The sequence below is a fragment of the Sus scrofa genome, chromosome 1 (genome assembly GCF_000003025.6).
Source record: "Sus scrofa isolate TJ Tabasco breed Duroc chromosome 1, Sscrofa11.1, whole genome shotgun sequence".
NCBI classification, from domain to species: domain Eukaryota; kingdom Metazoa; phylum Chordata; class Mammalia; order Artiodactyla; family Suidae; genus Sus; species Sus scrofa.
In genome coordinates this window covers 232,403,943-232,428,508 of record NC_010443.5, presented here as the reverse complement: position 1 = coordinate 232,428,508, position 24,566 = coordinate 232,403,943, and the positions used below count along the sequence as shown (strand labels likewise).

General features: G+C 38.8%; 1 protein-coding gene across 9 annotated transcripts in view; it reads right to left on the bottom strand.

Annotated features, from left to right (window-relative positions):
• Positions 1 to 24,566, bottom strand: part of TLE4 (transducin like enhancer of split 4) — a 148,808-nt gene that overhangs the window by 76,258 nt on the left and 47,984 nt on the right. For 5 of the 9 annotated variants that reach the window (XM_001924195.6, XM_005660175.3, XM_005660176.3 and 2 more), the window contains one exon: positions 21,202 to 21,276. The exons of 3 other annotated variants lie outside the window; for them this stretch is intronic. In XM_001924195.6, the coding sequence (XP_001924230.3) occupies positions 21,202 to 21,276 (75 nt within the window). Of the gene's footprint in view, positions 1 to 12,042; positions 12,470 to 21,201; positions 21,277 to 24,566 lie in introns of those variants that run through there. One more of the 9 variants, XM_013993631.2, reaches the window with a different exon arrangement.

The following is a 24,566-nucleotide window of genomic DNA, read 5'->3' as shown; positions in this document are numbered from 1 at the left end:
GCAGGAACTCCTTTGGTAGGTTTTAAAATACTTACATCAGGGAATTCCCGTCGTGGCTCAGTGGTTAATGTCCAACATGGAACCATGAGGTTGCAGGTTTGATCCCTGGCCTCGCTCAGTGGGTTAGGATCTGGTGTTGCCGTGACCTTCAGTGTAGGTCAGACGCGGCTCAGAATCCTGTGTTGCTGTGGCACTGGCATAGGCTAGAAGCTACAGCTCCGATTTGACCCCTAGCCTGGGAACCTCCATACGCCGCGAGTGCGGCCCTAGAAAAGAAAAAAAAAAAAAAAAATTTACATCAATAAAATAAACCACTTCCGTATTCAGTGGTCATTTTTAAGTTTCTTTGTAAGTTTCCTCCTTAGAAACTATCCTAGCAAGAGACAGGTAAAATTGATAACAATTCTTGATTAGTCAATAAAACGAATGTATTAGAGACCATCTTCTTTAAATAAAAACAATTAAGTCACCAACAGCTAAACTGAAGTTTACCCTTTCCTCCATTAAAAAAGGCTGTAATTTATCATATTTCAAATAACATTCAAGAAATCAAAATAAGGGGAGTTCCCATCGTGGCTCAGTGGTTAATGAACCCAACTAGGAACCATGAGGTTTCGGGTTCTATCCCCGGCCTTGCTCAGTTGGTAAAGGATTGGCGTTGCTGTGAGCTGTGGTGTAGGTTGCAGACGCAGCTCGGATCCCGCGTTGTTGTGGCTCTGGCGTAGGCCAGTGTGTGGCTCTGATTAGACCCCTAGTAGCCTAGGAACCTCCATATGGCACAGGTGCAGCCCTAGAAAAGACAAAAAGACGGGAAAAAAAAAAGAATTCAAAGTAAGAAAGAATCTCTAGCTGGTCTTCTCATCAATAGAGGAAAACTCAGAGCAGATTCCCTGGAAAAGGAGGAAGATTTCTCTGAATTATTGCTCAAAGAGCTCTAAGTAGCATAACCTAACTGTATGACTTCCCAACACAGCAAAAGCTTGCTGATATTTCCCAAAAGCATTATTACTGTCCTCTGATCTCCACCCCATCTGTGTTAATTACAGAGCAACTCTGACCTGCAAAGGTTTACTACTTTATCCTAAGATACATAAAACCTCTTGCTTTTTAAAGACAGAAAGAAGGAAAGGAAACTGATCTTAAGAGTATACCAGTTCAAAGAATTCCTGTCATGGCTCAGCAGTTAACAAACCTGACTAGCATCCATGAGGATGCAGGTTTGATCCCTGGCCTCACTCAGTGGGTTAAGGATCTGGCGTTGTCATGGGCTATGGTGTAGGCTGCAGACACAGCTTGGATCGCATGTTGCTATGGCTGTAGTGTAGGCCAGCAGCTACAGCTCTGATCTGACCCCTAGCCCGGGAATCTCCATATGCCGCAGGTGCGGTCTTAAAAAAAAAAAAAAAAAAGAAAAAAAAGAGTATACCAGTTCAACATTGATTGTTACTAAAACAATTTAAGATCTATCACCGCTTTAATCACAAATTAGCAGGTTAAAAAATATTTACCTTACAAGAAAAATAAAAAACAAGCCAAAAAATGAAAGAGGGCATAGACTGGTAGTACCAATTAAACATTAGAATAAAACATACTCTATGTAACTGAAAAAGAACTTATTGAGAAATATATAATATCTTGGAAAAATTCTTCTGACTGGGCTTCCTAGGCCACTGCTATCTTTTGTGCCTTATTAAAAAAAGACGAGGAGTTCCCGTCGTGGCGCAGTGGTTAACGAATCCAACTAGGAACCATGAGGTTGCGGGTTCGGTCCCTGCCCTTGCTCAGTGGGTTAACGATCCAGCGTTGCTGTGAGCTGTGGTGTAGGTTGCAGACGTGGCTCGGATCCTGCGTTGCTGTGGCTCTGGCGTAGACTGGTGGCTACGGCTCTGATTAGACCCCTAGCCTGGGAATCTCCATATGCTGCGGAAGCGGCCCAAGAAATAGCAAAAAATAAATAAAAAATAAATAAGTAAATAAATAAATAAAGACTTTGTTTAAAAAAAAAAAAAGACGAAAGAAAAGGCAAAACACTCTCTTATCTCAAACCACAACACAAAATAAAAATCTTCCCAGCTCCTTTGATAGGTCATTCAAGAGAATAAACATTAAAATGGAGTGAACTTTAAACTTAGGCGAGTAAGAACTCCATTAAGATAATTAATTTAATGTTGAAAAATAGTAATTAATTCTGAAAATATATAGCAATGAGGTAGGAGATAAAGCCTCAATTCTGTTAACTGCTTTTTATTGGAGTTTCTATAAATAATTATCCCTCACAGTTTCAAGTTTAGAACAAAGGGCAGAAAAGGACCACTAGCAAATCAAGTTCACAGCAAATAGCTTCTGAAGTATCTATCAGCAAGAAGAGAAATACCTTTTTTTTTTTTGGTCTTTTTTAGGGCTGCACTCATTGCATATGGAAGTTCCCAGACTAGGGGATGAATTGGAGCTGTAGCCACTGGCCTACATACCACAGCCACAGCAATGCCAGATCTGAGCCACGTCTTCGACTTACACACACTGCAGCCCATGGCAACACTGGATCGTTATTAACCCACTGAGGGAGACCTGCGATCAAACCCGTATCCTCATGGATACTAGTCAGATTCGTTTCTGTTGAACCACAACTGGAACTTCCAAAAAGAAAAATTCTTTTAAATCAAATGTGCCCAACTGCTTGACCACCGGGGCCCGACTGGCCCATGACCAAGCAGGAGCACAGTGAACACAGAGGCACATTCCCACACAACTCCCTAGCAATTCTGGATAACCCCAACTGGAAACTAAACAGAGGTTTTCTTGTCTACCACCTTTCATCTCTACTATGCTATCAACAGAAAAATCCTCCAAAGAAAGCTTCTTTCTTAGAAGCAATGAGCACACTTAGTGCCCTATCTTTGTGTCTTAAAAAAAAAAAAGGAAAACAATGCAAGGTGAGGTTGCTACACCTCGTTCTAGAAAGCAAGAAACCTATCTAGATTAATGGGGTGTGACAAATAGGACAAAAGGCCAACCTGAAGGGGTCCTCACCAGCAAAACTTGAAACTATTCAAGCATCATAAAGAATAATAACTATAGCAGATTACAACACATTTTTAAAAAACAGTTGCCAGGAGTGGAGTCCATGGTACCCCAAGAAAACAGGTGGAGCTGTAGGACCTGCTATGAGGTCAAGGACTAGAGAATGGCTCTCAGGACTACACCTACTCTTCCAACCAGATGGCCTTGATCCAACCAGGAGTCATTATTCAAGGAGAAAAGTAAGGGAGGGACTAGCAAATTCAGGAGCGGGGCAAGGAGGCAACAAACTCTGAAATAAAGCGACAACATAGAAAAGAGCCTGGGATGGGACTAGCATCTACACTGGACTGTGAATATGCCCATTAGGAGCAACCCTGTCTATGGGGGATGAGCTAAGCCTGAAAAAGAAGATCCTGGATGATATTTGGGGATGCATCATAATGAAGTGACATCAGAGCCACCTGCACTTGTGAGCAAGAGCAAGTTACTTTATGATTTCAGACCTCAGTTTCTTAATGTAAAAGTAAGAACAGTTATAAAGGCTGTTGGGAAAATTCTGAGACTGTGAATATAAAACCCTTAGCATAGCACTTGGCAAATAATAAACACTCAATAAATGGTTATTATTTGAAAAAGCCATCCAGAAGTCTATATTCTCTCCCTCTCTCGTTCTCGCTCTCACATGAAAGAGGGGAAGGAGGAAGGGGGTTAGGCAGGAAAAGCTCTTCTTTAGAGAAAAGTATTGATTCAAAACAAAACAAAACAAAAAATTAAAAACTTAATTGCTCCAAATACATTAATAGCATCAGTCAATATTAAAACCACTGGGTAAATTGTTGGGGAACGGGTCACTCACAGTGTCAAAGTATCACTCCACAGATTACTAGCTTCATCCATAGTGCGATAAACTGGGAAATAGACAGGTAGTATTTTTACTAAAATACTTAACCTGAATCTAAACATGAGAAAACAATCAGACAAGTCCAGCTTGCAGGACATTCTACAAGATTAGCTTGGAATCTTCAAAATGCCAAAGTCATAAAGTGAAATCACCTGGGGACTGTTTCTTGGGGCTGTGAGAGAAGACTGGAAAGAGCACAATTAAGCCACTTTTGAATGTGAGTACTAGGACTAGGGACGACTGCTATGAAGAAAGACAAGCTATTAAGGACATTTTGTGGACAAATGGAGAAATACGAACATGACTATACACTGGATACACAGATGTGTTAACTGTATTGTGCTTATGTTGGAAAATTGTCTATAGAAGATGCACACTGAAGAATTAATAAGTGAAATATTAACACGTCTGCCTCTTACAGTCAATCAATCTGGCATACACCAAGTATATGTCTGTCTGTATACACAAAGCAAAAGTGACAAAATATTAACTGGGGAGTCTAGGTGATGAGTACACAGTGTTTGTTATTCTTTCCACTTTCCTGAGGTTGTAGAGGTGGGGAAAATAGGATGTGCCATTCCAGCCAAAAGATAAGAGATAAGGGGTTCTTGCTTTGGACAAATATCTCTAGCAAAAGCTAAAAGTTAAGTGAATAAATGGAAAGGAGCAAGAATAAAAAAGAACAAAGGGAAGAACTTTCAACCTAAACTTAACTGTAATTCACTGCTGACGACTTAAAACATGAGATTTATTACAGAGGCAAGACTGGTATTTGTAACAACCCAAGAAAGATAATCACCACAAGAATATGTTTCTCATGCTAAAACCAGAGATCTCTGTGGTCCTCAAAATCTCTAGACTGGTCTTTAAATGGGAATACAGATAACAAGCAAATAAGCAAATCCCATGAGTCTTGTGCCAAGGATTCAAATGTTTTAACTTGCAGTTTAACTCACAAAGTAACAACAGCAAGAAAAGCAAAGGAAGAAAATCCCCCATACCTGAGTTATTTTATTAACTTTCCCATCGGAAACCCTATTAGAATTTTTTCTGAAGTGGTCCACAGTTTACTAGGAAAAATATTTCTAAGCAAATTAATAATTGAAATGCAATTTCCTGGAGGCTTGTTTTTAAAAATTTTATGAAGTGGTTTTAACACATGATCTTACTGAAACCAATTCTTCTATATTTTGTTGTATTCATTACAGTTACCAAGCTAAGGGATCCTGCTCAGAAAAGCTTTCTTTAGTTACTTCAGAGTTTTTTTTTTTTTTTTAAAGTAAAGCTACATTTACTTTAGGTACTTCAGTAACCTTGCAGTTGACTTTAGATCTTCAGAAGTAGAATGAATCTCAAATGACCTCTAGATGTTGCTTTCCAACATTCTGACCACAACTCATATATGTGCTGCACATGTGTGTGCATGTTGTATATCTGCATAGAATCCACATGTAAATAAAACAAAAATTTAACAAATATTATGTGCAGCACACTTATGTTTTCTATCCTTTTATAAATAAAAAATGTTGACTACTGATTTCACTGCACGGTCATTAGCCTCATAAACTGCAATAGGAGAAACAGTGAATCAGGCTGTGATGTTGTGATTTATAAGAAATATACCTTTGGTCTTAGTTCGCAGATCAGGACAGAGCTCCAAAAACTCTCAGAATGTCCCAAGTGAGGAGAGCAATAAAAGGTGTCTTTTGTTATGTTAATGTGACTTTCAGAGGACACTTAAGGATGGGGGCTGGTTGCCAAGAGGACCAACCATGTGATCATTAGGCTGGAACTTGCAGTGCTCCCCCATCCCCCTAAGGAGAGGGAGGGTAGAGAGGACAGAGAGCTGAGTTCTATCACCAATGGCCACTGATTTAGTCAATCATGCATATGTAATGAAGCCTCGAGAACAACCCAAAGGACAAGGTTTGGAAAGCTTCCATTCTAGTGAACACAGGGAGATTTGGGGAGAGTAGAGCACTTGGAGAGGGCATGGAGCTCTGGGCTCTTTCCTCATAATTTGCCCAATGCACCCCTCCCATGTGACTGTTCCTGAGTTACATCCTTTTATTTAAAAATGGGTAAATAGTAAGTTAAATGTTTCTGAGTCTGTGAATTGCTCTAGCAAATTAATCAAACTCGAGGAGGTTGTTAAAAACACAGGAGATAACCTGGATTTGGAACTGTTGTCTGAGGTGGAGGGAGGACCGGCATTCTCATGGGGCTGAGCCCTTAACTTGTGGGATCTTATGCTACTTCCAATTGAATTGTAGGACACACACAGCTGGTGTCAGAACTGCTTGTCCATCTGGCAAAACCACACCACATTAGAATTGGGTACAGAATTTTCCCTAAGGCCCAAGGTAAAAGTCAATGGGAAATTGTATCCGTGTCAAGAACGAAATACAAATCCTCACCATCTAGTCATGTGAAGTACCTGCTGCCACATTAGGACAGGATCTTTCTTATTAACTGGGGGGGCGAGGGGAGTGTAACATAACTGTAAATAATCCTTCATTCATTACAATCAAGAAACAGCCTCTCTGAGGAAGACCTGAAGGATGAGAAAGAGAGTGCCTTGCAAAAAGATGGGAGAAGAGAATTGGAGATGAGAAAAAAGTAGCTGCAAAGGCCCAGAACTGGGAAGGAACGTGCAGAGACCAAAGAAGAAAAGGACATCTGGTGGCAACCCAGTAAGCAAAGAGGGAGTGGGGTTGGTTGTAACATTATGGGAATCAGATCATGGATAGAAAGGACTTTACACTTTCACTTAAGAATAATGAGAGCTTTAGGCAATGGTGAGTTTTGTTACGTTGAACTTTTAGTTTGTCCATAACTGGTATAAGATAGATAATTATTTGTTGAGTATATGTGTTAACAAATATCTTCTCTCAGTTTCTTGACTAATCTTTTCATTTTAAAATATCTTTTAATGAACAGGTGTTTTTAATTTTAAGTGAGCAATATTATCAATCTTTATTATTATTATTATTTTTTTTTATGGTTGGAGCTTTCTGTGACCTATTAAGAAATCCTTCTCTATCCTAAGATAAAAAGTCGTCTTAGTTATTTTTCTTCTCGAAAAATTTAAAGTTCTGTCTGTTTATACTTTTCAGACTGACTTCTGCATATGATAGGAAGATCCAATTTCATTTTTTCCCACAAAAATAACCAACTATCCCCCTAGTGTCTATCTTTTCTCCCCAATGATTTGCCTGCCTCTCTGACATGAGTGAAATGATTTGAGTACTTTTTCCTATTTCATCAGCCTATATAAAGACATTATAATATTTTAAGCAACAGTATTGCAGTTTAAACATTTTGGAAGTTCATAATGGTATGTGGAGACTGGATCTGAGAGCAGCCAGGATGAAAGGAGAAACCAGGCATGAGGTAATAAAGGGATTCAAAACAAAAAATGATGACTTTGATTAGGGTTACGGCAGTACAAGATGCAAAGAACAGAAGATCTATTTCAGAGGAATTCCCTGATAGCCTAGCGGTTTAAGGAAGTATTGTCACTGTTATGGTGCAGGTTTTGACCCCTGGCCCAGGAACTTCGGCACTGCCATAGGCGTGGCCAGAAAAAAAAAAAAAAGAAAGAAAATAGCTATTTTGCAGATAGCACTGAAAGTTATGGACCAAGGAGATGAAAATAACTGGAGAATTCCTGGCCAAGTTGGGTCCCAAGCAACTGGGTAGATAGTTGTACTATTTACTCAGATGGGTCAGAAGAGAGGAGAGATGCACCTACAAATACAATCCTGTTTTATAATTTTTAATACTTTGATAAAGTGGTTTTGGGTCCACAATTAAAACTTTCTTAGATTATAGAAAAGTTACATGTATAATGAAGCAAGCAGAATGGAAAGAAACTGAAAGTCACACATAATCCTACCAGCTGAAGAAAACTACTAGCATAATGCTGATGAGTCTCTCCAGCATTCTTTCAATGCACATATAAGCATTTTAAAACACAGATAAGCCATGCTATCTTGTAGTTTAAAATGCTTCCTTTCCTATTCAGTGTATATGAAAGAGTATTTTACATACCCTTAAATAATGCTTTGACAACATTACTTGTAATGGCGGAACAATACATGCCACTGTATAGATATAAAAGTTCACCTAAGTGGTCCCTCAATTGGTTGAAGATTAGGCTGTTTCCAATTTTGAGATATGTATAGAGTCACCGTGGTTTAACAATTTATCAGTTAAGACAGTTCCTCTGCAAGTTACAGAATACCCAAATAAAAGTGGGCTAAATGATAAGAGTTTTTATTTCTCATATAAAAGGTCCAGGGTTGGTTGGATGACTTACTATCAAGGCTCTAGGTCAACATCTCTGATTCTCCTAGCCTCTCTCACATCCCATTTCCCCCAGGATGGCTGCCACAGTGCTAAACATTAACTCATCCTCACATAACCATGGTCAAGCACAGAAAGAGGGCAATTCTCTCTTTATGAGTCTTTCTGTTAAAGAGAAAAAGACATCCTATATCTTACTGTCCTGAACAGGGTCACATGCCCACAACTCTTCCATGAGGAAGGCTGGATACAGCACCTGGATGTTTTAGCTTACATAGTAAGAGGTCAGTTCAGCCGCAAGAAACATCTAACAAAACCTGCCTTAGTATCTATCTTTGCTCATAGGCCATTTGAGGTTATGAGCTGAAAGAAGCCCCAAAACAACCTCTGAATTTTCAATCCAGGTAGACAGAAGCTTAAATTGTTCTCCTGCCCTCAACAGTTTCTTTTCCCATTTATTAACTTGCACAGAGCTGTGTCTATAAGATTGCTTTAGGGTCAACTCAGAAACATCTGGGGAAATAAAAAATACACATGATTGCCACTCTGCTTTGGGATCACAGTGGCACTACCCTTGTTACTCACAGAAGACAACCTGGGCACCAAGATAAACTCTCCCCCTTTATCTGAATCTACCAAGGGAAAAAAATGCATGAGAATCCCAAAGAGCAGAATAGCCATGGAGTTGCCTTAAAAAGGATTCAAGAATGTTCCATTAAGATTGACCTAAAGGAGTTCCTGTTGTGGCACAGTGGAAACCAATCTGACAAGTATCCGTGAGGCCAGGGTTCAATCCCTGGCCTCGCTCAGTGAGTCAGGGATCCGGCATTGCCATGAACTATGGTGTAGGTCACAGATGTGGCTCGTATCCCACACTGCTCTGGCTGTGCTGCAGGCTGGAAGCTGTAGCTCTGATTCAACCTCTAGCCTGAGAACTTCCATATGCCTAGGGTAGAGTCCTAAAAAGAAAAAACAAATAAATAAATAAATAAAACTTTGACTTTAAAAGGTTTTGCGGGGGGGGGCCTTAGCTCCAGCTCTTGCTTATTTGGTCAACATCATTGTTTACATTTGCAATACTACTGTATCCGATGAAAGAGCATTATTCACAAGCAGGATGGATAAGATTTCCTCAAGATGGAAAAATGAGACAAAGAGTACAGTTTATCATAAGGGAATGAGATAATTTCAAAAACAGGACTCGCCAAAATATACTGGGAATCCCCATGTGTTTGAATTTAGGTCTCTCCTTAGTGGTCACAAGCCCTGTGTTGCCCCCTACCAGTTATCCTCCTCCCTTACCCACTACTGCCAACAATTAGCTTACCCTGACGGTTCTGCTTTGAACAGGTAATTGCTACCCCATTCGGTGTTCCCACGTTCCCCTTGGTTCACAACTTCGTTTAAACACGATTTATCCATCTACAGTCTACCTCCCTCTTCAATGATCCCACGAGCACTGACGAGGCAGGGACCAGTTCTTGGTCATGACCGTGTTCCAGAACTTTAAAAGGTGCATGTAGGAACAGGAGCCTAATAAAGCATTCTAAAAGATGTACTTGCCTATATTTTCTTTGATACAACTATGTGAAGGTAGCTGCTAGCTCTAGTTAATACCTCTTAATATAAAAGATGTCCCATTATCAATGATTGTAAAGCTCAAATATTTAATGTGGTTGACTTATTTTCTACAATACATATAACATTATCAGCAAAATGCAGGGTTTTTTGTTTTTTACCAGTCAATAATTCAAGAAACTCCCACAACCCTGGTCAATACTTAGAAACAAATTCTTTGTAAACTCCTGACTTACAGGTTTCTGAACAATTATGCAGCAATGTCTCCTTATAATGCCACAGACAAGTGCCTTCTATCTACGTGCTATGTATACTTTACAGAGTTCCGTCCTCGTACAGCCCAAGCTCAAACATTTTTTATGTCATGGGACTTTTGTGAATCTAAGACCAAAATTTTTTCTCTGGACAATGTACATCCTCCACACCCCAGACCCTCAACACACAATTTTGTCATTTCAGGAAGCTAATGGACAGCCTGATACCCAACATGAAATCCAAGAAGATCCAAGGACCTAGGTTAAAAATAGCTGTCTTAGTAGTGGTGTTTATAACAACTTTTGATTCTTATGTATGAGAGTACATTACAACAGACTGGAAGAAACATACTATGAGTCAGGAGTACCCAGCTGATATGTGGAACTAATACACACTTAAGCTTGGGCTAACCAATTAGCATGTGCATCAGGCTCACCCAATTTCACTTTCCTCACTGAGCCCCAGACCTAAACCCTGCACCATACTATAAATGGATCTCTGGATAAAGAGACTACTGATCCCAGCATAAAGGAAAGAATAGAGTTGCGGGAACAAATCAGGGACGAATGTAACATAATGGTTAAATGTGTGAGCTCTGAAGTTGGTCTAAGTTTGGTTCCCAGTTCTGACACTTCCTCCCTTGTGGCCTTCAGAAATATATTTAACCCTTCAGAGCCTTGGTTTCATTGTTTTTAAAGTTGGGGGAATAATACTCCCTTCCACATGGGGTTGATGGAAAAATTACATAAGATAATGTCTGCAAATGTGAAGCACAGTACTGACACAAAGCAAATACACAATACACATTTGCTATTTTAAATTACTCATTTAGGGAAAAGAATATAAGGGTAAGGATATTAATCTAGAGAAACAACTGTGACACAAAGGCCCCCAAATTTTAAAATAAAAATTTCATAGTCATCAAAACAAACAGGCAAACCAACTATACAATGTTAGAAAACTGGTTAATACTTTAGTGACTATTAGCTCCAGCCTTGCATTCTACAGATGAAAAAACTTTTAAATGAAATTCTTAAGATCATACTACAAGTGACACCCAAGGACTGTGTATTTTCTACCAGTCCACACCTTCGTCCTCCTAATCTTGGCTCAAAATTGGGGGGAGGAGGGGAGGGCAAAAAAAATCAAAATGCAAAAATAGGTCAAAACAGAATTATTGTTCACTTAACAAATATTTATTGAGCACTTATTTATTAAATATAATAATGCTACTTCATATTTATTGAACAATTGCTAAGTATTTATTATACAAATATTTATTGAAAATGATGAGCTACATATTGTTCTGGGCACCATGGCTATAAAAGGGAACAAGATCCCACCTGCTAGTGAAAAGAAATTAATACACACATAAACAAATAAATGGTAAATGCTTTGAGGAAAATAACAGCCTACTGTACAAGGAATGAACTGGGTGAAAGAGCTACTAAAGTCGGCCAGCCAGGGAAATCCTTTCTCAGGAGATAACATCTGGGCTGACATTTTACAGAGGAGCATGAGGAAGACCATGTTAAGACATGGAGGACTGGGGTTCTAAAAGGCAAAAGAGCTGGTGCACAAGACCTAAGTCAAGCAGATATTCCCAGGGTATCCAGGGACAGAAAAAAGAGACCAATGTGGCTAAAAGACACATTAAGAGAGTGAGTAGTATGTGAAACTGGAGAAGTGGGTTAAGGGTCAGCTCACACAGAGACCTGGAGGCCATGTAAGAAATTGAGACTTCATTCTAAGCAAAATGTAAGTCATTAGAGACAGGCTTTAAGCAGGGAAGCAATAAGATCCAACTTATACTTTAGAAAAAGATTGCTTGAGCTGCTGTGCACAGGATGAAGAATAGCAAGACATATGCACAAACAAGAAGCCCCATCAAAAGAGGTTGCAGAAGGAGTACCCAGGACCAGGGGGAGCTGGCAGAAGCCGTCACCCTTGAGAGAACAGTCCAGAAGTGGAAGACACACCATTTTTGAAATGAGAGAGTTGGTCCATTGAATTTAGATTCTTCCCCTTCATCCATCAGCCAGTCTCTCAGATACTGACAGTTACGGACCTAAATTCTGAGGGGTACTGGAAAGAAGGCAACTAAGAACAGAAAAAAAATTACCACAAAAGGGAAAGGGGAGTATCAACAATAAATAATAAGCTACAGTGTGTCATTGGCAAAAACCAAAAAATAGGACATCCAGTTTAATGGGACAAGAAAATGGACCCAGCACAATATGCTCAATAGATTTTTGACAATGATGCAATGGCAATTCAATGCAAAAAGAGAGAGTCTTTTCAACAAATGGTGCTGAAACAACTGAATTGTATATCCATCTGTGGAGGGGTAGGGGAAGAGAAATGGAAAGAAATAAAAAGAAAAGGAAGTTCCCATTGTGGCTCAGCAGGTGAAGAACTCAACTAGCAATATGAGGATGCAGGTTCAATTCCTGGCCTTGCTCAGTGAGTTAAGGAGCCAGCATTGCTGCAAGCTGAAGCCTAGGTCACAGATGGGGCTCAGATCTGGCGTTGCTGTGGCTGTGGTGTAGGCCGGCAGCTGCAGCTCTGCTTCAACCCCTAGCCTGGGAACTTCTATATGCCACAGGAGTGGCTTTAAAAGAAAAGAATAAAATGAAAAAGAACAGGAACTCAACCCAAATCCCCACACCATAAATAAAAATTAGCTGGATTATGGGTCATCTTAAGGCAAAACTTAAAAAAAAACAAAAAAACTAAGAGAAAATATTTATCTTAGGTAAGGCAAAGATTACTGAGAGAGAATGCGAAAAGTTAAGACTAATAAAAAAAATTCATAAATTAGACTTTATCAATGTTGAAAACTTCAGATCTTCAAAAGACACTATCCAAAAAAATTAAAGGATAACTAGATTGCAAGATAATATTTGCAAAATACATATAAAGTACTTAGATCTAGAATTAAACAAAAAAACTCTAAGCGATTAAAAAAATGACTGACTCAAGAAAAACAGGTAAAGATTGAGCAAATACTTATCAAAAAATATCTACAGATGGCAAATAAGCAGCACATAAAGATACTCAACACATTAGCTATTATGGAAATACATTAAAGACAAGTACCATTATACACTTATCAGAAATGTCTTAAAAAAACCTCCCTAAACCTACAATTTCAAGTGCTAGTGAGGATGTGAAGAAAAGCTTCTCTCATACATACTAGTGAGACTGAAAAAATGGTATGATCATTTTAGAAAACAGTCTGTCAGTTTCTTTAAACATACACTAATCATATAACTGAACAATCCCACTTCTAGAGGAGAACTTACAAAATTTACAAAAATCTGTTACTATTTATTTGGGCTTTTATTTGCAAATCCTTCACAGGATGAATGGCTAAACAAATTGGTATACCCATACAATGGAGTATCATTCTGCCATACAATGGAGTATCATTCGCCATACAAAGGAACTAACTGTTGATACAGGCAACTCATCTGAAATGTGTTATGCGAAGTGAAGATGAAAGCTCAAAAGGCTACACAGTGCATAATTCCATTTATAGGACATTCTCAAAAAGACTTTGTGAGGAAAAAAACCATCATGGGCAGGTGTCAAGGTCCTGGGTAGGGAAAAGGACTAACTACAAAGAATGAAGGGATTTGGGGAGACAGGGCAAGGCATGGGAGAAATATTTTGTATATTGATAGTGGTAGTAGGGACATGACTGTATTAGGTTGCCAAAACTCATAGAACTATAAGCTAGAAATGGTAAAATATGTAAACCATACTTTGATAAATCTTCAAAATTATATAGAATATTAATGACTATGCATAGTTATATTCCTAATTCCAAATATTAAAAAATCATAAACGCATATAGCCTCTTTCTTATTGTGTTTTTTATTACCTGCTTCTCTTTATTCTGCTATCCTTAGTCACTAAAGTTTTACTAAAATTAAAATGTGTTGAGGAGGAATTCCCATCGTGGCTCAGTGGTAACGAACCCGACTAATATCCATGGGGATTCAAGAGTTCGATCTCTAGCCCTGCTCAGTGGGTTAAGAATCCCGTGTTGCTGTGGCCGTGGTGTAGGCCAGCAGCTGCAGCTCCAATTGGACCCCTAGCCTGGGAACTTCCATATGTCTCTGATGTGGCCCTAAAAAGACACACACACACACACACACACAAATAATGTGTTGATGAAAGTTGATTTATGTGTAGGTAGTAAAATACAAAACCAGAAAGCTTACAAACACAAAACCTTAGTGAGATGTTTTTTTAAGCCACACCCTTGGCATGCAGAAGTCCCCAGGCCAGGAACTGAACCCATGCCACTGTAGTGACAATGCTGAATCCTTAACCATTAGGCCTCCAAGGAACTCCTTTATCCTTTAGTAAGATGATTTAAATGAAATTTGAGGATCATTTCAGTGTACATTTCAGAAATTATTTTAAAATATTCAAAGTGAAAATGAAATGTACCCCTTTAATACGATTTGGTGAAGGAATAAATAAGTAGATGTAACCATTACTCTTACTATTCTATAAAAGATTCTAACCTTTTCACCAAAGTCCTTAGAAGAGAAGATCACAAATGCATTTTTTTAGGCAGAGTGATTTCCTAGGGAGCTTTGAGGCAACACACACCAATAGTCCTTAAAACAGACTAAGTCATCAATCCTTTAGTTCACCTGCTAGGGGTGAACCTGCCTCCTCTCTCTCAGCTTTGATGGATACAAGCAGGCTGGGTCCACAAGCGAAAAAAGGTCAGGCTAAATAGGAGCTGGTGATGCTGCTTGTAGAAACACTACTGGGAAGAAGTCAGTAAGAGAACTAGAAAAGGGGAAGCAAAATGGTGGCAAAAAACCACATTAACCAATTTAAAAAAAAAAAAAAAAAAAGGATAACAAACACGCAAGCTTGCAAGCTGCCTTGCGTGAAACCTGCTTTTCTGTTTAACAGTCCCATCCGGTCCTCTGGACCCCCTACACAGGCTCAGCGGGCTGTGCTCTGGTGTGAATGAAATGCAGATGCACAACTCCAGGCACTCCACTTTCTTCTTAGCCCAAGTGTTTTAAGCTAAATCAGAAGCACCCACCCAGACACATTCTGCAACTTTTGTAACACTGTGTACTTAACTCTACCTAGAGCTATGGAAATGCATTTACTAGGGGAAAAATGGAGAGAAGGGCTCCTCCCTTAATAGGAGCAAAACAGTAGCATTTCAGGCTAGCGACAATTAAAAAAGAAACAGAACAGACTAGCTTCTAGAAATGTCTTTTCAGAAGCTTTATAACAGAAATTAACAGACTGCACACCATAAACACAAATTAGAAATCCTGTTCTATATCTAGGTTTTTCAGGTTGTTCTGAAATAGAGACAGAGTTTAAAAATTACTTAAATATATGAGAGTCTTTGTCATGAGAAGGGAAATTATGGCCTCTTAGAGCCTCATCAAATTATGGCACAAAGATTAGATTATGACTACATCACTCAATAACATAGTCCCCCAATCCACAGTAAATGAACCAGTTTATAAAAACAAACCAAAAGAAAGGTGAGGGTCAGACATACCAATATATAATAGAGGAATGTGTAGAATGGCGTTAAAAACTGCTCTCTCTGGCTTAGATGTAATCACACGTTTATCATATTTTGTGATAGCAGGTTAGCAAAGCCCTACAGTTGCAGAAACCAGCCTCCACCCACCCCCACCCCTTATCCCATCCAGCTGTGTACATCAGTAGACAGCATATTTTATAAAGCCTTTAAGCTCCAGGCACACTATTGAGTAAAGACAGTAACAAAGCTGGAATCTCTGATAATACACAAATCTATTTTTTAGCTTGTTTTTAAGTTTATTCCGTATTATATACATTTAGAAAATACCAACAGTAACTGGTTGGGAGAAAAACAAGAAAAGGAAGCTCACCTTTAAGTTCCCTGAAAAGAATTGATTTAAAAAAGAATATAAAAGCTGAGATGTGAAAGAAAATGTTATTTTGCATAGAACTCACATCAGCAAACAAACTGTAATTCGAGCATGCGAGTTCAACTGCCCACCTACATCAGAAAGTCCCTTTAAAGAGCCTGAGGCCTATAAGGTCAAATACTGAGTGTCTTAGATCCTCCAGGAAAAGCTGAGACAGGGCTTGGCTGCGTCACTTATCGAAATGATTCCAGAGCAGGAGTGGGGCTGAGAGAAAGGGGATCAGGAAAGCAGGGATGCTCCAAAGAAGGCAGTTTGATCACTACCTCGGTCAAGTGAACTCCATCCTGCTAGCACCCTTTGAGAATGAAGTAAGGTATGAAAGTACCTCAAAATTGCCCACTAAGGGAGCCAGTAGAAAGGATGCATTCCACTATTTACCTGGGAGTCCAGGATCATGCCATGGTGGGGAGAAACTCCCTCGTCCTTCCATGCTTCACATGCCTAAGTTAAGAGTGGAATCCCCAGAAAAAGCACTGGGGAAATGCAAGGGGAAGGGAGGCTTGAGGGGAGGTGCAGGCAAGCCAGGGAAAACATTTAAGGGCAATGGCTACAGAAAGGCAGAGAAGGAGGCTAGGAGGTGGGTCCAGGAAGGACACTGTGCATTGCGGGGATATATGCCCAAAGGGGGTTAATAGCCCAACTACAGCAACATTAACAATACCTCTAGAAAGTGCTTTATTAGCAAACACAGAAGAGGTAAAAGTATGGCTCTCGGATATTTCATACATTTTTGCTTTTGTCAAAAAACGAAGTTGTATTTTAAATTTTATTTCAAACTGTGTTATTGGAGGCTGTGATGTAAGGGAGGGGTAAACACATATTTACACATGTTTAAACACACACACACACACACACACACCATTTACACCTTTCAGTTTTTTGCCTAAGGCCTAATTAGTTTAAAAAGACAAGGAGAATATCACAATTGCCTATCTAAATGCCTCTGAAATTTAAAATGGCTGTTTTGAAATCTATAACAGAAAAAGAGGGACATACTATTTTAAAAACTGTCATACTACAGAAGCCTTTGCCAAAATGTGAATCTGAAGTGTATGTGTGTGTTGTGTGTGTGTGTGTATACAAGTATACACACACACACACACACATATATATAATTTAAGGGCCAATCATATGACAAGGACAATAAAACAAAATGCTTAAAGGAAGGGAAAAAAAACCCAAGGGTATTGTCTTTCTTTTTTTTTAAACTAACTCAAACACACAGGATGGTAAAGGCATAGTCATTTAAATCATTTCCTTAGTAATACAAGTAATATTTAAATAGATTTAATAGTGCTGCTCCAAACCAATGAATTATGGGTTTAAAACCTATTAAAATGTAATGTTTTTTTCCTGAGCTGAGAGGAGAGAGATTTAAATCCACTGAATTTTAATATTTCAGCTTGAGCTGCAGGAGGTAGAGAAAGTCCAAATGAACTATTCCATCAGCACCATTCAAGCATGAACATTTTAATCAGTTTTACTTCCTTGGAGTTCTCTAACACAGTTTACGCTGTCATTCTGAAAGCACTTAACACAGAGAGTGTGAAAAACCACCAAGGCTTGTTATTGCCTTCACAATTGATGGCAAATAATTTTGCAGACTTCCTATCATTAAAATGTCACTGCTAAAAATTGAGGTTCAGCATTTCTTGTGCTAAACTGCATTTTCCTACAACACCATGGCATACCTGTTCTTAAGGATTTTTTTAAGGGGGTGTTTCTGGTTTTTTTTTTTTTTTTTTTTTTTAAAGCATATTTTCTATCGTTTCTTTCCTCAAAGGGTTAGGTTAAAAAAAGAGGGAGAGGGACTCCAAAGAGACTGCATTTTCTATTTTTACAAGCCAAACACTCCCCCCCCATGTTCATACTAACAAAACTTTTTTCTTAATGATAAGTATTTTTTGGTAAAATTCTTAGGAGGTTCCAACTTAGCCTCCTTTATTAAGCATAACCATATTCACACAGCATGTGCTGATTATATAGTATAATAGATTTAAAAAGCATTTTAAGATAGTCAGATGACTCAACTTAATATTACAAGAAATGAAAACATCATTTCTAATTAGATCACATTACTGATTTAAAACTACAATTTGTCTGTTGTTCCAACAGTGTGATCTTAGAGATTCTAATTTAAAAACACAGTGGCTAGCAGGACACATGACAAGATCTAACTAGATGCATAACATTCCCACAGCCATTTGGGGAACTACAGGAAAGGTGCAAGAACAGAAATGTGAGATATGAACAATTCAAAACAAAACACAAAATGTTAACTATAGAAAACAACAAAGGTATTTTCTTGCTTTTTTTTTTCCCTTTAAGTAAAAGATAAATGATATTTAACTTATTTCAATCTATCAACAGTTTTAAACTGAACATGACCTGTGAAAGAAATCATTATAACTGTGTTTCATTCCATTAAACACAACTAGCTTATTGTCAAGAGAACAAGCCGCCTCTCCAGGTTTCGGGCTCACTTGAGCTTTCTGCATTTAAACTGCATGGATCACTGGTTTGGCTCATTTACCAATGAAGGTAGAATAATATTGCAGAGTTAAAAAGGTGCTTCATCAGATTTCATTAAATTTGGGAACATTTGCGCTTGTGTGGATGGTATGCATACATATAAAACAGATACATATGCAGTGATAAAGAAATGGGGGTCTGCAGAGGCTTAGATGGGTCTTTGCCTCTCAGGAAGAAATTTATTTTCCCTTGGTGCAGAAAAATCACTGCCGACTACCTAAAACTCAAGTCACAAAAATTTAAAATTGACCCCTCATCACTTTTGGTAGCAGGTCAAAATATTACCAGCTTACAACACAAAGGAGACTTAAAACAGCAAGTGCATTTATAATTCCACAGCATTACAACTCTGAAAACTACTGGACTCTGAAAACCAGGGCTGAAACAGACAAAGACTGGACAGTCACAACAGAAATGCATCAAGTGAGTTGGTTGTAACGGGGCTCTTTCCTTCTTATATGCTTTGCGGCTACCTAAAACTGCCAGGTTTGTTTTTCTATTACTGCAATCTGTTTTTCAGAAGAGTCAGATTATGTGATTTTGATTCCATTTTTGGCTCAGATACAAATAATGTGGAATTCCCACCAGATCCACCAACTACAGCACGCGGTGCTTTGATAACACACAGCTCTACTGAGTTAGTTCTTCAAATAAGTTTTTAGGTCACCAAATTAGCTTTCTTTTAATAATTAAATCCATATACACAGTACGTCTGTCAATTACCCAGCTACAGTCTAATAAATCAGCCTCTCCCTGAGAAAAGACAATCTGCCATCACATTCAAAACAAAGTATGTAAAATGAAGGAGATATAAAAGAGTATTAAAAATACACCTGATGTGATGAAAGGAAGGGAACTTGTTCTGATTTTATATCTTCGCTCTTATTTTCAAGCAACATCCAACACAAAACAATGTGGTTTCGATTTCGATTAATCTTGCCACTGTACAGACATAACTAATAAGCCTCCAAAAAGAAACATAAAAGCATTCTGTTTTCCTAGAAAAGGCTGCCAACCAGACATAAGGTAGGATGGCTACCTGTATTTTAGCAGTTCATGCGGCAATAAACACCAAGCCAGAAAGGACCCAGTGAGCTCTCAAGGGGTCCTCACCCATGCATTCTCTCCCACAACAGACAGTAAATCATGGGTGAAAAACAAAGGTCCTATCCCCAGTGACCTTGGGAGATTTGGTAACCAAAATATATCCCAACAGCAACACAACGCTTGCTTCAAGCAAACACAGCTGGTATATGCATACACACTAACTTTAAAATTCAAGCTCTCTCAATATTTTAACAAATGTATTACACTGCTGTTCTCTGGAATTTTTGGAAATAAAAACTAATTATGAAATGAATTCATCTCTCATCTCTCCCCAACCCCTGGAACACAGAAAATGTACAGCAAATGAATCTCTATATGGCTTGTTCTGATTCAGCCTCTTCTTTCCAAGAGACACTTCTGAGGAAATAAAGGTTACTCTTTTCCATTTTATTATGTCTTCTAATTTACTACCGGTATTTTCTTGTGGTCAGAGGGACACAAAATAGAGCTCAAAATAGCCCATTAAAAAACAAGCTACAATCAGACTATTGCTCCACCACCTTCAGCAGTCATCTCAGAGTTCTGATTTCCTTGCTAAAAGACAGAGGCATAATTGAAGCAATATCTTCACTTCAGATTGATTATCAGGCGACCCTTATCCGCATCTTCACTCAGCAATTTGAATTTTAATGAAAGTAAATGGAATAATTAGCATTTCAAAGTGTGTTTGATACACTGAGGGGAAAAAAGAGGAAAGACTTTTGTGTATAATCTATACACAAAAGAAAGTATTTGGGAGGGGGCAGAGAGAGGAAAGTACAGTTGTAGTGTCTTCATTAGAATCTAAGGAACTGCTTGTACCAGCTGCACAAAAGAGATGTGAATACTGTGCTCTTTTCAGCTAATATTTCTTGCCTTTATTATTGCTAAGTTTTAGCACCTTATTTCACTACTTGTTACCTTAAGCTGGGAGAACAAAAATATAAGTGGAGTTGGAATGATTGCTCAGACCCACGAATTCCAGCAAGGTTTCTATGCAACATTAATGGTACTACGAAGGAGTTTCTAACTGGGCCACTGATTTTGCAAAAAGGTGTAGTTCATCTATTATTTCTACTACAAATGGACACTAGTTCTTAAGAACCACTCATCACAGGGGATGAAGAATAAGTAGCAGGGAGATGCAAAAATGTACATTTCACTAAAAATGATATTAAGATATTCTATATTTGGGGAAAGATAAAAGAAATCAGGTCATTTTAACAGCAGGGCAATCTGGGTATTTTTTCTGGCATAGGCTAGCAGCAGAGGCTGATTGGAAAGGAAAGAAATATTATGAAAAAGAACTACCCAGTCTCCTTAGAGGGAGAATTCTCAGGAAGACGTCAACCTGAATTAGTGAGACTGTGTCCAGTTTCTAAGGTAGCCATCAAACTTCATGTGAGATTGAAGGCAAAGTGCTTCATTTCACTCTGTGGTAATCTAGTGCCTTTTGCCCCTGTGACTGAACAAAATTTTAAAGGAGAGCAACAGAGAGCTGATGACAAACACTAAGATGATCAGAGCTAAAATGGAAAGGCCACGTACCCCAATGATGGCGTTCAGTTCTGCCATGGTCACCTGCTTGGCCCGTTCCACAGCCTGCACCACTTGTTGCTGGTGCTATAAATGAAGATCAGAAACAGAATACAATTATTTGTTTTCTAGTCAGTCAAGAACAGCTTTTCCTAACATGTCCTCTACCTTTACTTACATGCAAAACATGATTCAGGGGTCTCCATATGGCAAATTAAAGCCCTGGGTGGTGGGTAACTAAATGCCTGGGGTACCTCTGTGCCTAGAGTGCTGAGCAGTAAATGGACATCCAACTGCAGGGATCATCCCTACGCCCCCCTGAAGGATGCTCCCTTACAACTGGTAGAAGCAGCTTAAACTTTACTTTCAAGTTTGTGGTGCACTTTAATACATCTTCCACTGATACTAACGAAACAACACAATCCATCCCACCTGCTTTCTTTGCATCCCTGCCACCTACATAAAACATGTTTTGAAAATGTTTCCTACTAGTACTTATTTTTAAATTTTTTACCATGTATTTGTTAGAGAAGACACTAGAAGGACATAAAGAATTTAATATTTATGTTTCCTCTGTAAATGCTAAAAAAAAAAAAAAAGCGCTCATATTTTCATTCCTGTCATGAAGTGCTGCATATTTAAAAGATATTAAAAATGTACAACTTCTGCCAGCAGTACAGTCAAGGGACTTCAGGTATTTCTTTTAAATGCAATAGGAAAACTTAAACCTACGAGTTTAAATTACTTTTCTTTTGAAAACTAAGGGTGGATAGTATAGGAAAAAATCCTTCTGATCACGATTCAGCTCTAAAGAGAATGAGCAAGATCTGATATCAATAATTTTTGTAATATTAGAAAAATTAAACAGCACAGAAGTCTCTACATGGAGGCATTCACATCTGGACACACACAAGGGCTTATACAAGTACTCCCAAAATGTAAATATTATTCCCAACTAAATACACTTGAACACTCTAGTACATACACACTCAAATCTGGTCTAAAATAGGTATCTTCTGGACTCTTTTCAATTGGTTTAGTAAATGAAGAGCCAAAGAGACTGTGCTGTGGAACAAGTACTCCTCTGTGTGGCTGGGAAGTCTTATTTTAGTTGATTCCAAGTGAGAAAGTTACTAACATTATGTACTGATCTGAAGTGAGTATGAACTCATCTATCATAATGCTTAATACATAGAGAGAGCTACACCAGCAGTTATACATGAAATTCCACCTGACCTACCTGGTACTACATTCCAAAACCCCCAAATACACAGTTACTGGGATTAACTAGAGTGACTACTATTTCTACTTCCCAGTGGTACAGGAGCAGTAGGGAAGGTGATGTGGGAAGGGAAACTGCTCTTTTTCAATTTTTTTTGGTGTTTTCAGGGCCACACCTGTGGCATATGGAGGTTCCCAGGCTAGGGGTCTAATTGGAGCTGTAGCCGCTGGCCTATGCCACAGCCACAGCCACGCGGGATCTAAGCCGCATCTGTGACCTACACCACAGCTCACGACAATGCTGGATCCTTAATCCACTGAGCAAGGCCAGGGATTGAACCTGCAACCTCATGGTTCTTAGTCAGATTTGTTTCTGCTGCACCACGACAGGAACACTGGAAACTGCTCTTAATTAGTTTATCTACATGGATGTGTCCCCTGATTTCCTAATAGATATTATATTTTATGCCTATGAATAATGCAAAGAAAACTGTCAAATAATCTGCATTTTACTGTCAAATCACTGCATTTTACACCTTTAATGGACTCTAAGCATTAAACTACATACCGTGATTTTTTTTTTTTTTTAATTTTAAGAGCATTTCAAAACAAGGGCTTAAAAGGCAATCCCAAAATCTTTAGGTATCTCCATTTGCCCTCACTAATAAAATGTTTGTTGAAGTGAAATAATTCATTTTCATCTTTCTCTGAAGTGAACATCCTAAAGGCTCATGAACACACTAAAAGGAATAGAGATGCAGTCAATAAAATGGCCAAATAACAGTAGCTCTCCCTTGAGGCCAGCCTGACCATCCATGTTTACCGAGCACCTACCAAGTGCCAAGCACAGAGCCCAAGTTTAGATTTAGGACAAATCTGGTTGTCAGGGTAGTGAAAACTGGAAAACAGAGAAAAAGACAACATACAGGACAACCCCAGGAATTATCTAATACTCAAAGTGAGTTTACAGACAAAAATTTTTATGGACTTTCCCACCTTTTACTTTGCAACACTCAACAATGGCTGCTCAAAACTTCCAAGAAACTGAAAACCAAAGGAACACATGTACACATATCCAACATGCATCTCTCTCATTTCATTCAAGCATTCATTCAACTAAAGTTTTTAAAAGCTCCTACTCTTGTGTCATTTCTATATATTGCTGAAATACCTCCACATCACTGAAATATCATCTCCTTTACATTAAGTATTCAAAGGACAGAGACAGAGATGCAGAAAATACATCTAGTTAGGGCCTTTCTACCATGAAGATCACTCAACTCCTGCTTCATAAACTGGATTCCAACTGCCAAGATGAGCAAATATGCCTTAGGCAGTAGGGATATCTTTCTGACTTGGCATTAAAATCAAGTACATATATTTAAAAAAACAGAAACACACCAGTGAACCGTAACACTGACATTAGATGCTTTTACAGAAACTCTTGCTAAAAAGCTAAAATGACAATGGAAGTCATGATTCAGCTCTTTCCTTTTCACTCATGGCAATGGCCATGGGCTAATACCACATCTGAACTTTACCTGTAGTTTAGAATTTTACTTCTCTTTTTCTGCTTACAACTGTGAATCATACAGTGCTTAAGGATTTTTTTGAACAGAAGCTCCCTAAGGCAAAGAATGCCTCCTTCCCTACATGCTCTCAAAGCACCAGAAACACTCTGACATTGCTCACTCAGCCACACAGTAGCACGAGGAATAGCAAATGATCACTGAAGAAAAAAGTGAACACTGGAGGAAGAAGCCCAAAGTACTCTCATAATCAGACCCAAAGAGGCACCTTTTTTTCACTTTTGAATTTTAACATATAAGCTCTCTGACTCAGAAAATACGGCAAGTTTTTCACGACTTCTTAGAGCTGTGATGGCTTTCCCATTATGTCTGCCATCTCCCCGCCCCCTTCACTCTCCCTTCCCCATTTGCTCCTCTCCTCCCACTCCACCCACATCTCATTTCCTCTCCCACTTCCTACTGATCCCCTCTGTGGCCTCGCCACAAGTGGTGACAGCCACTCCAGCCCCAGTAAATCTGTAGGAGGAAGAGTTCAGTGGCCTCTCTCATTGCTCAAGCTGCTCACTCAGATATGAGCTCCCAGTCTGAACTCTCTACTAGCACCATCAAATAAAGTGCCACCAGGAA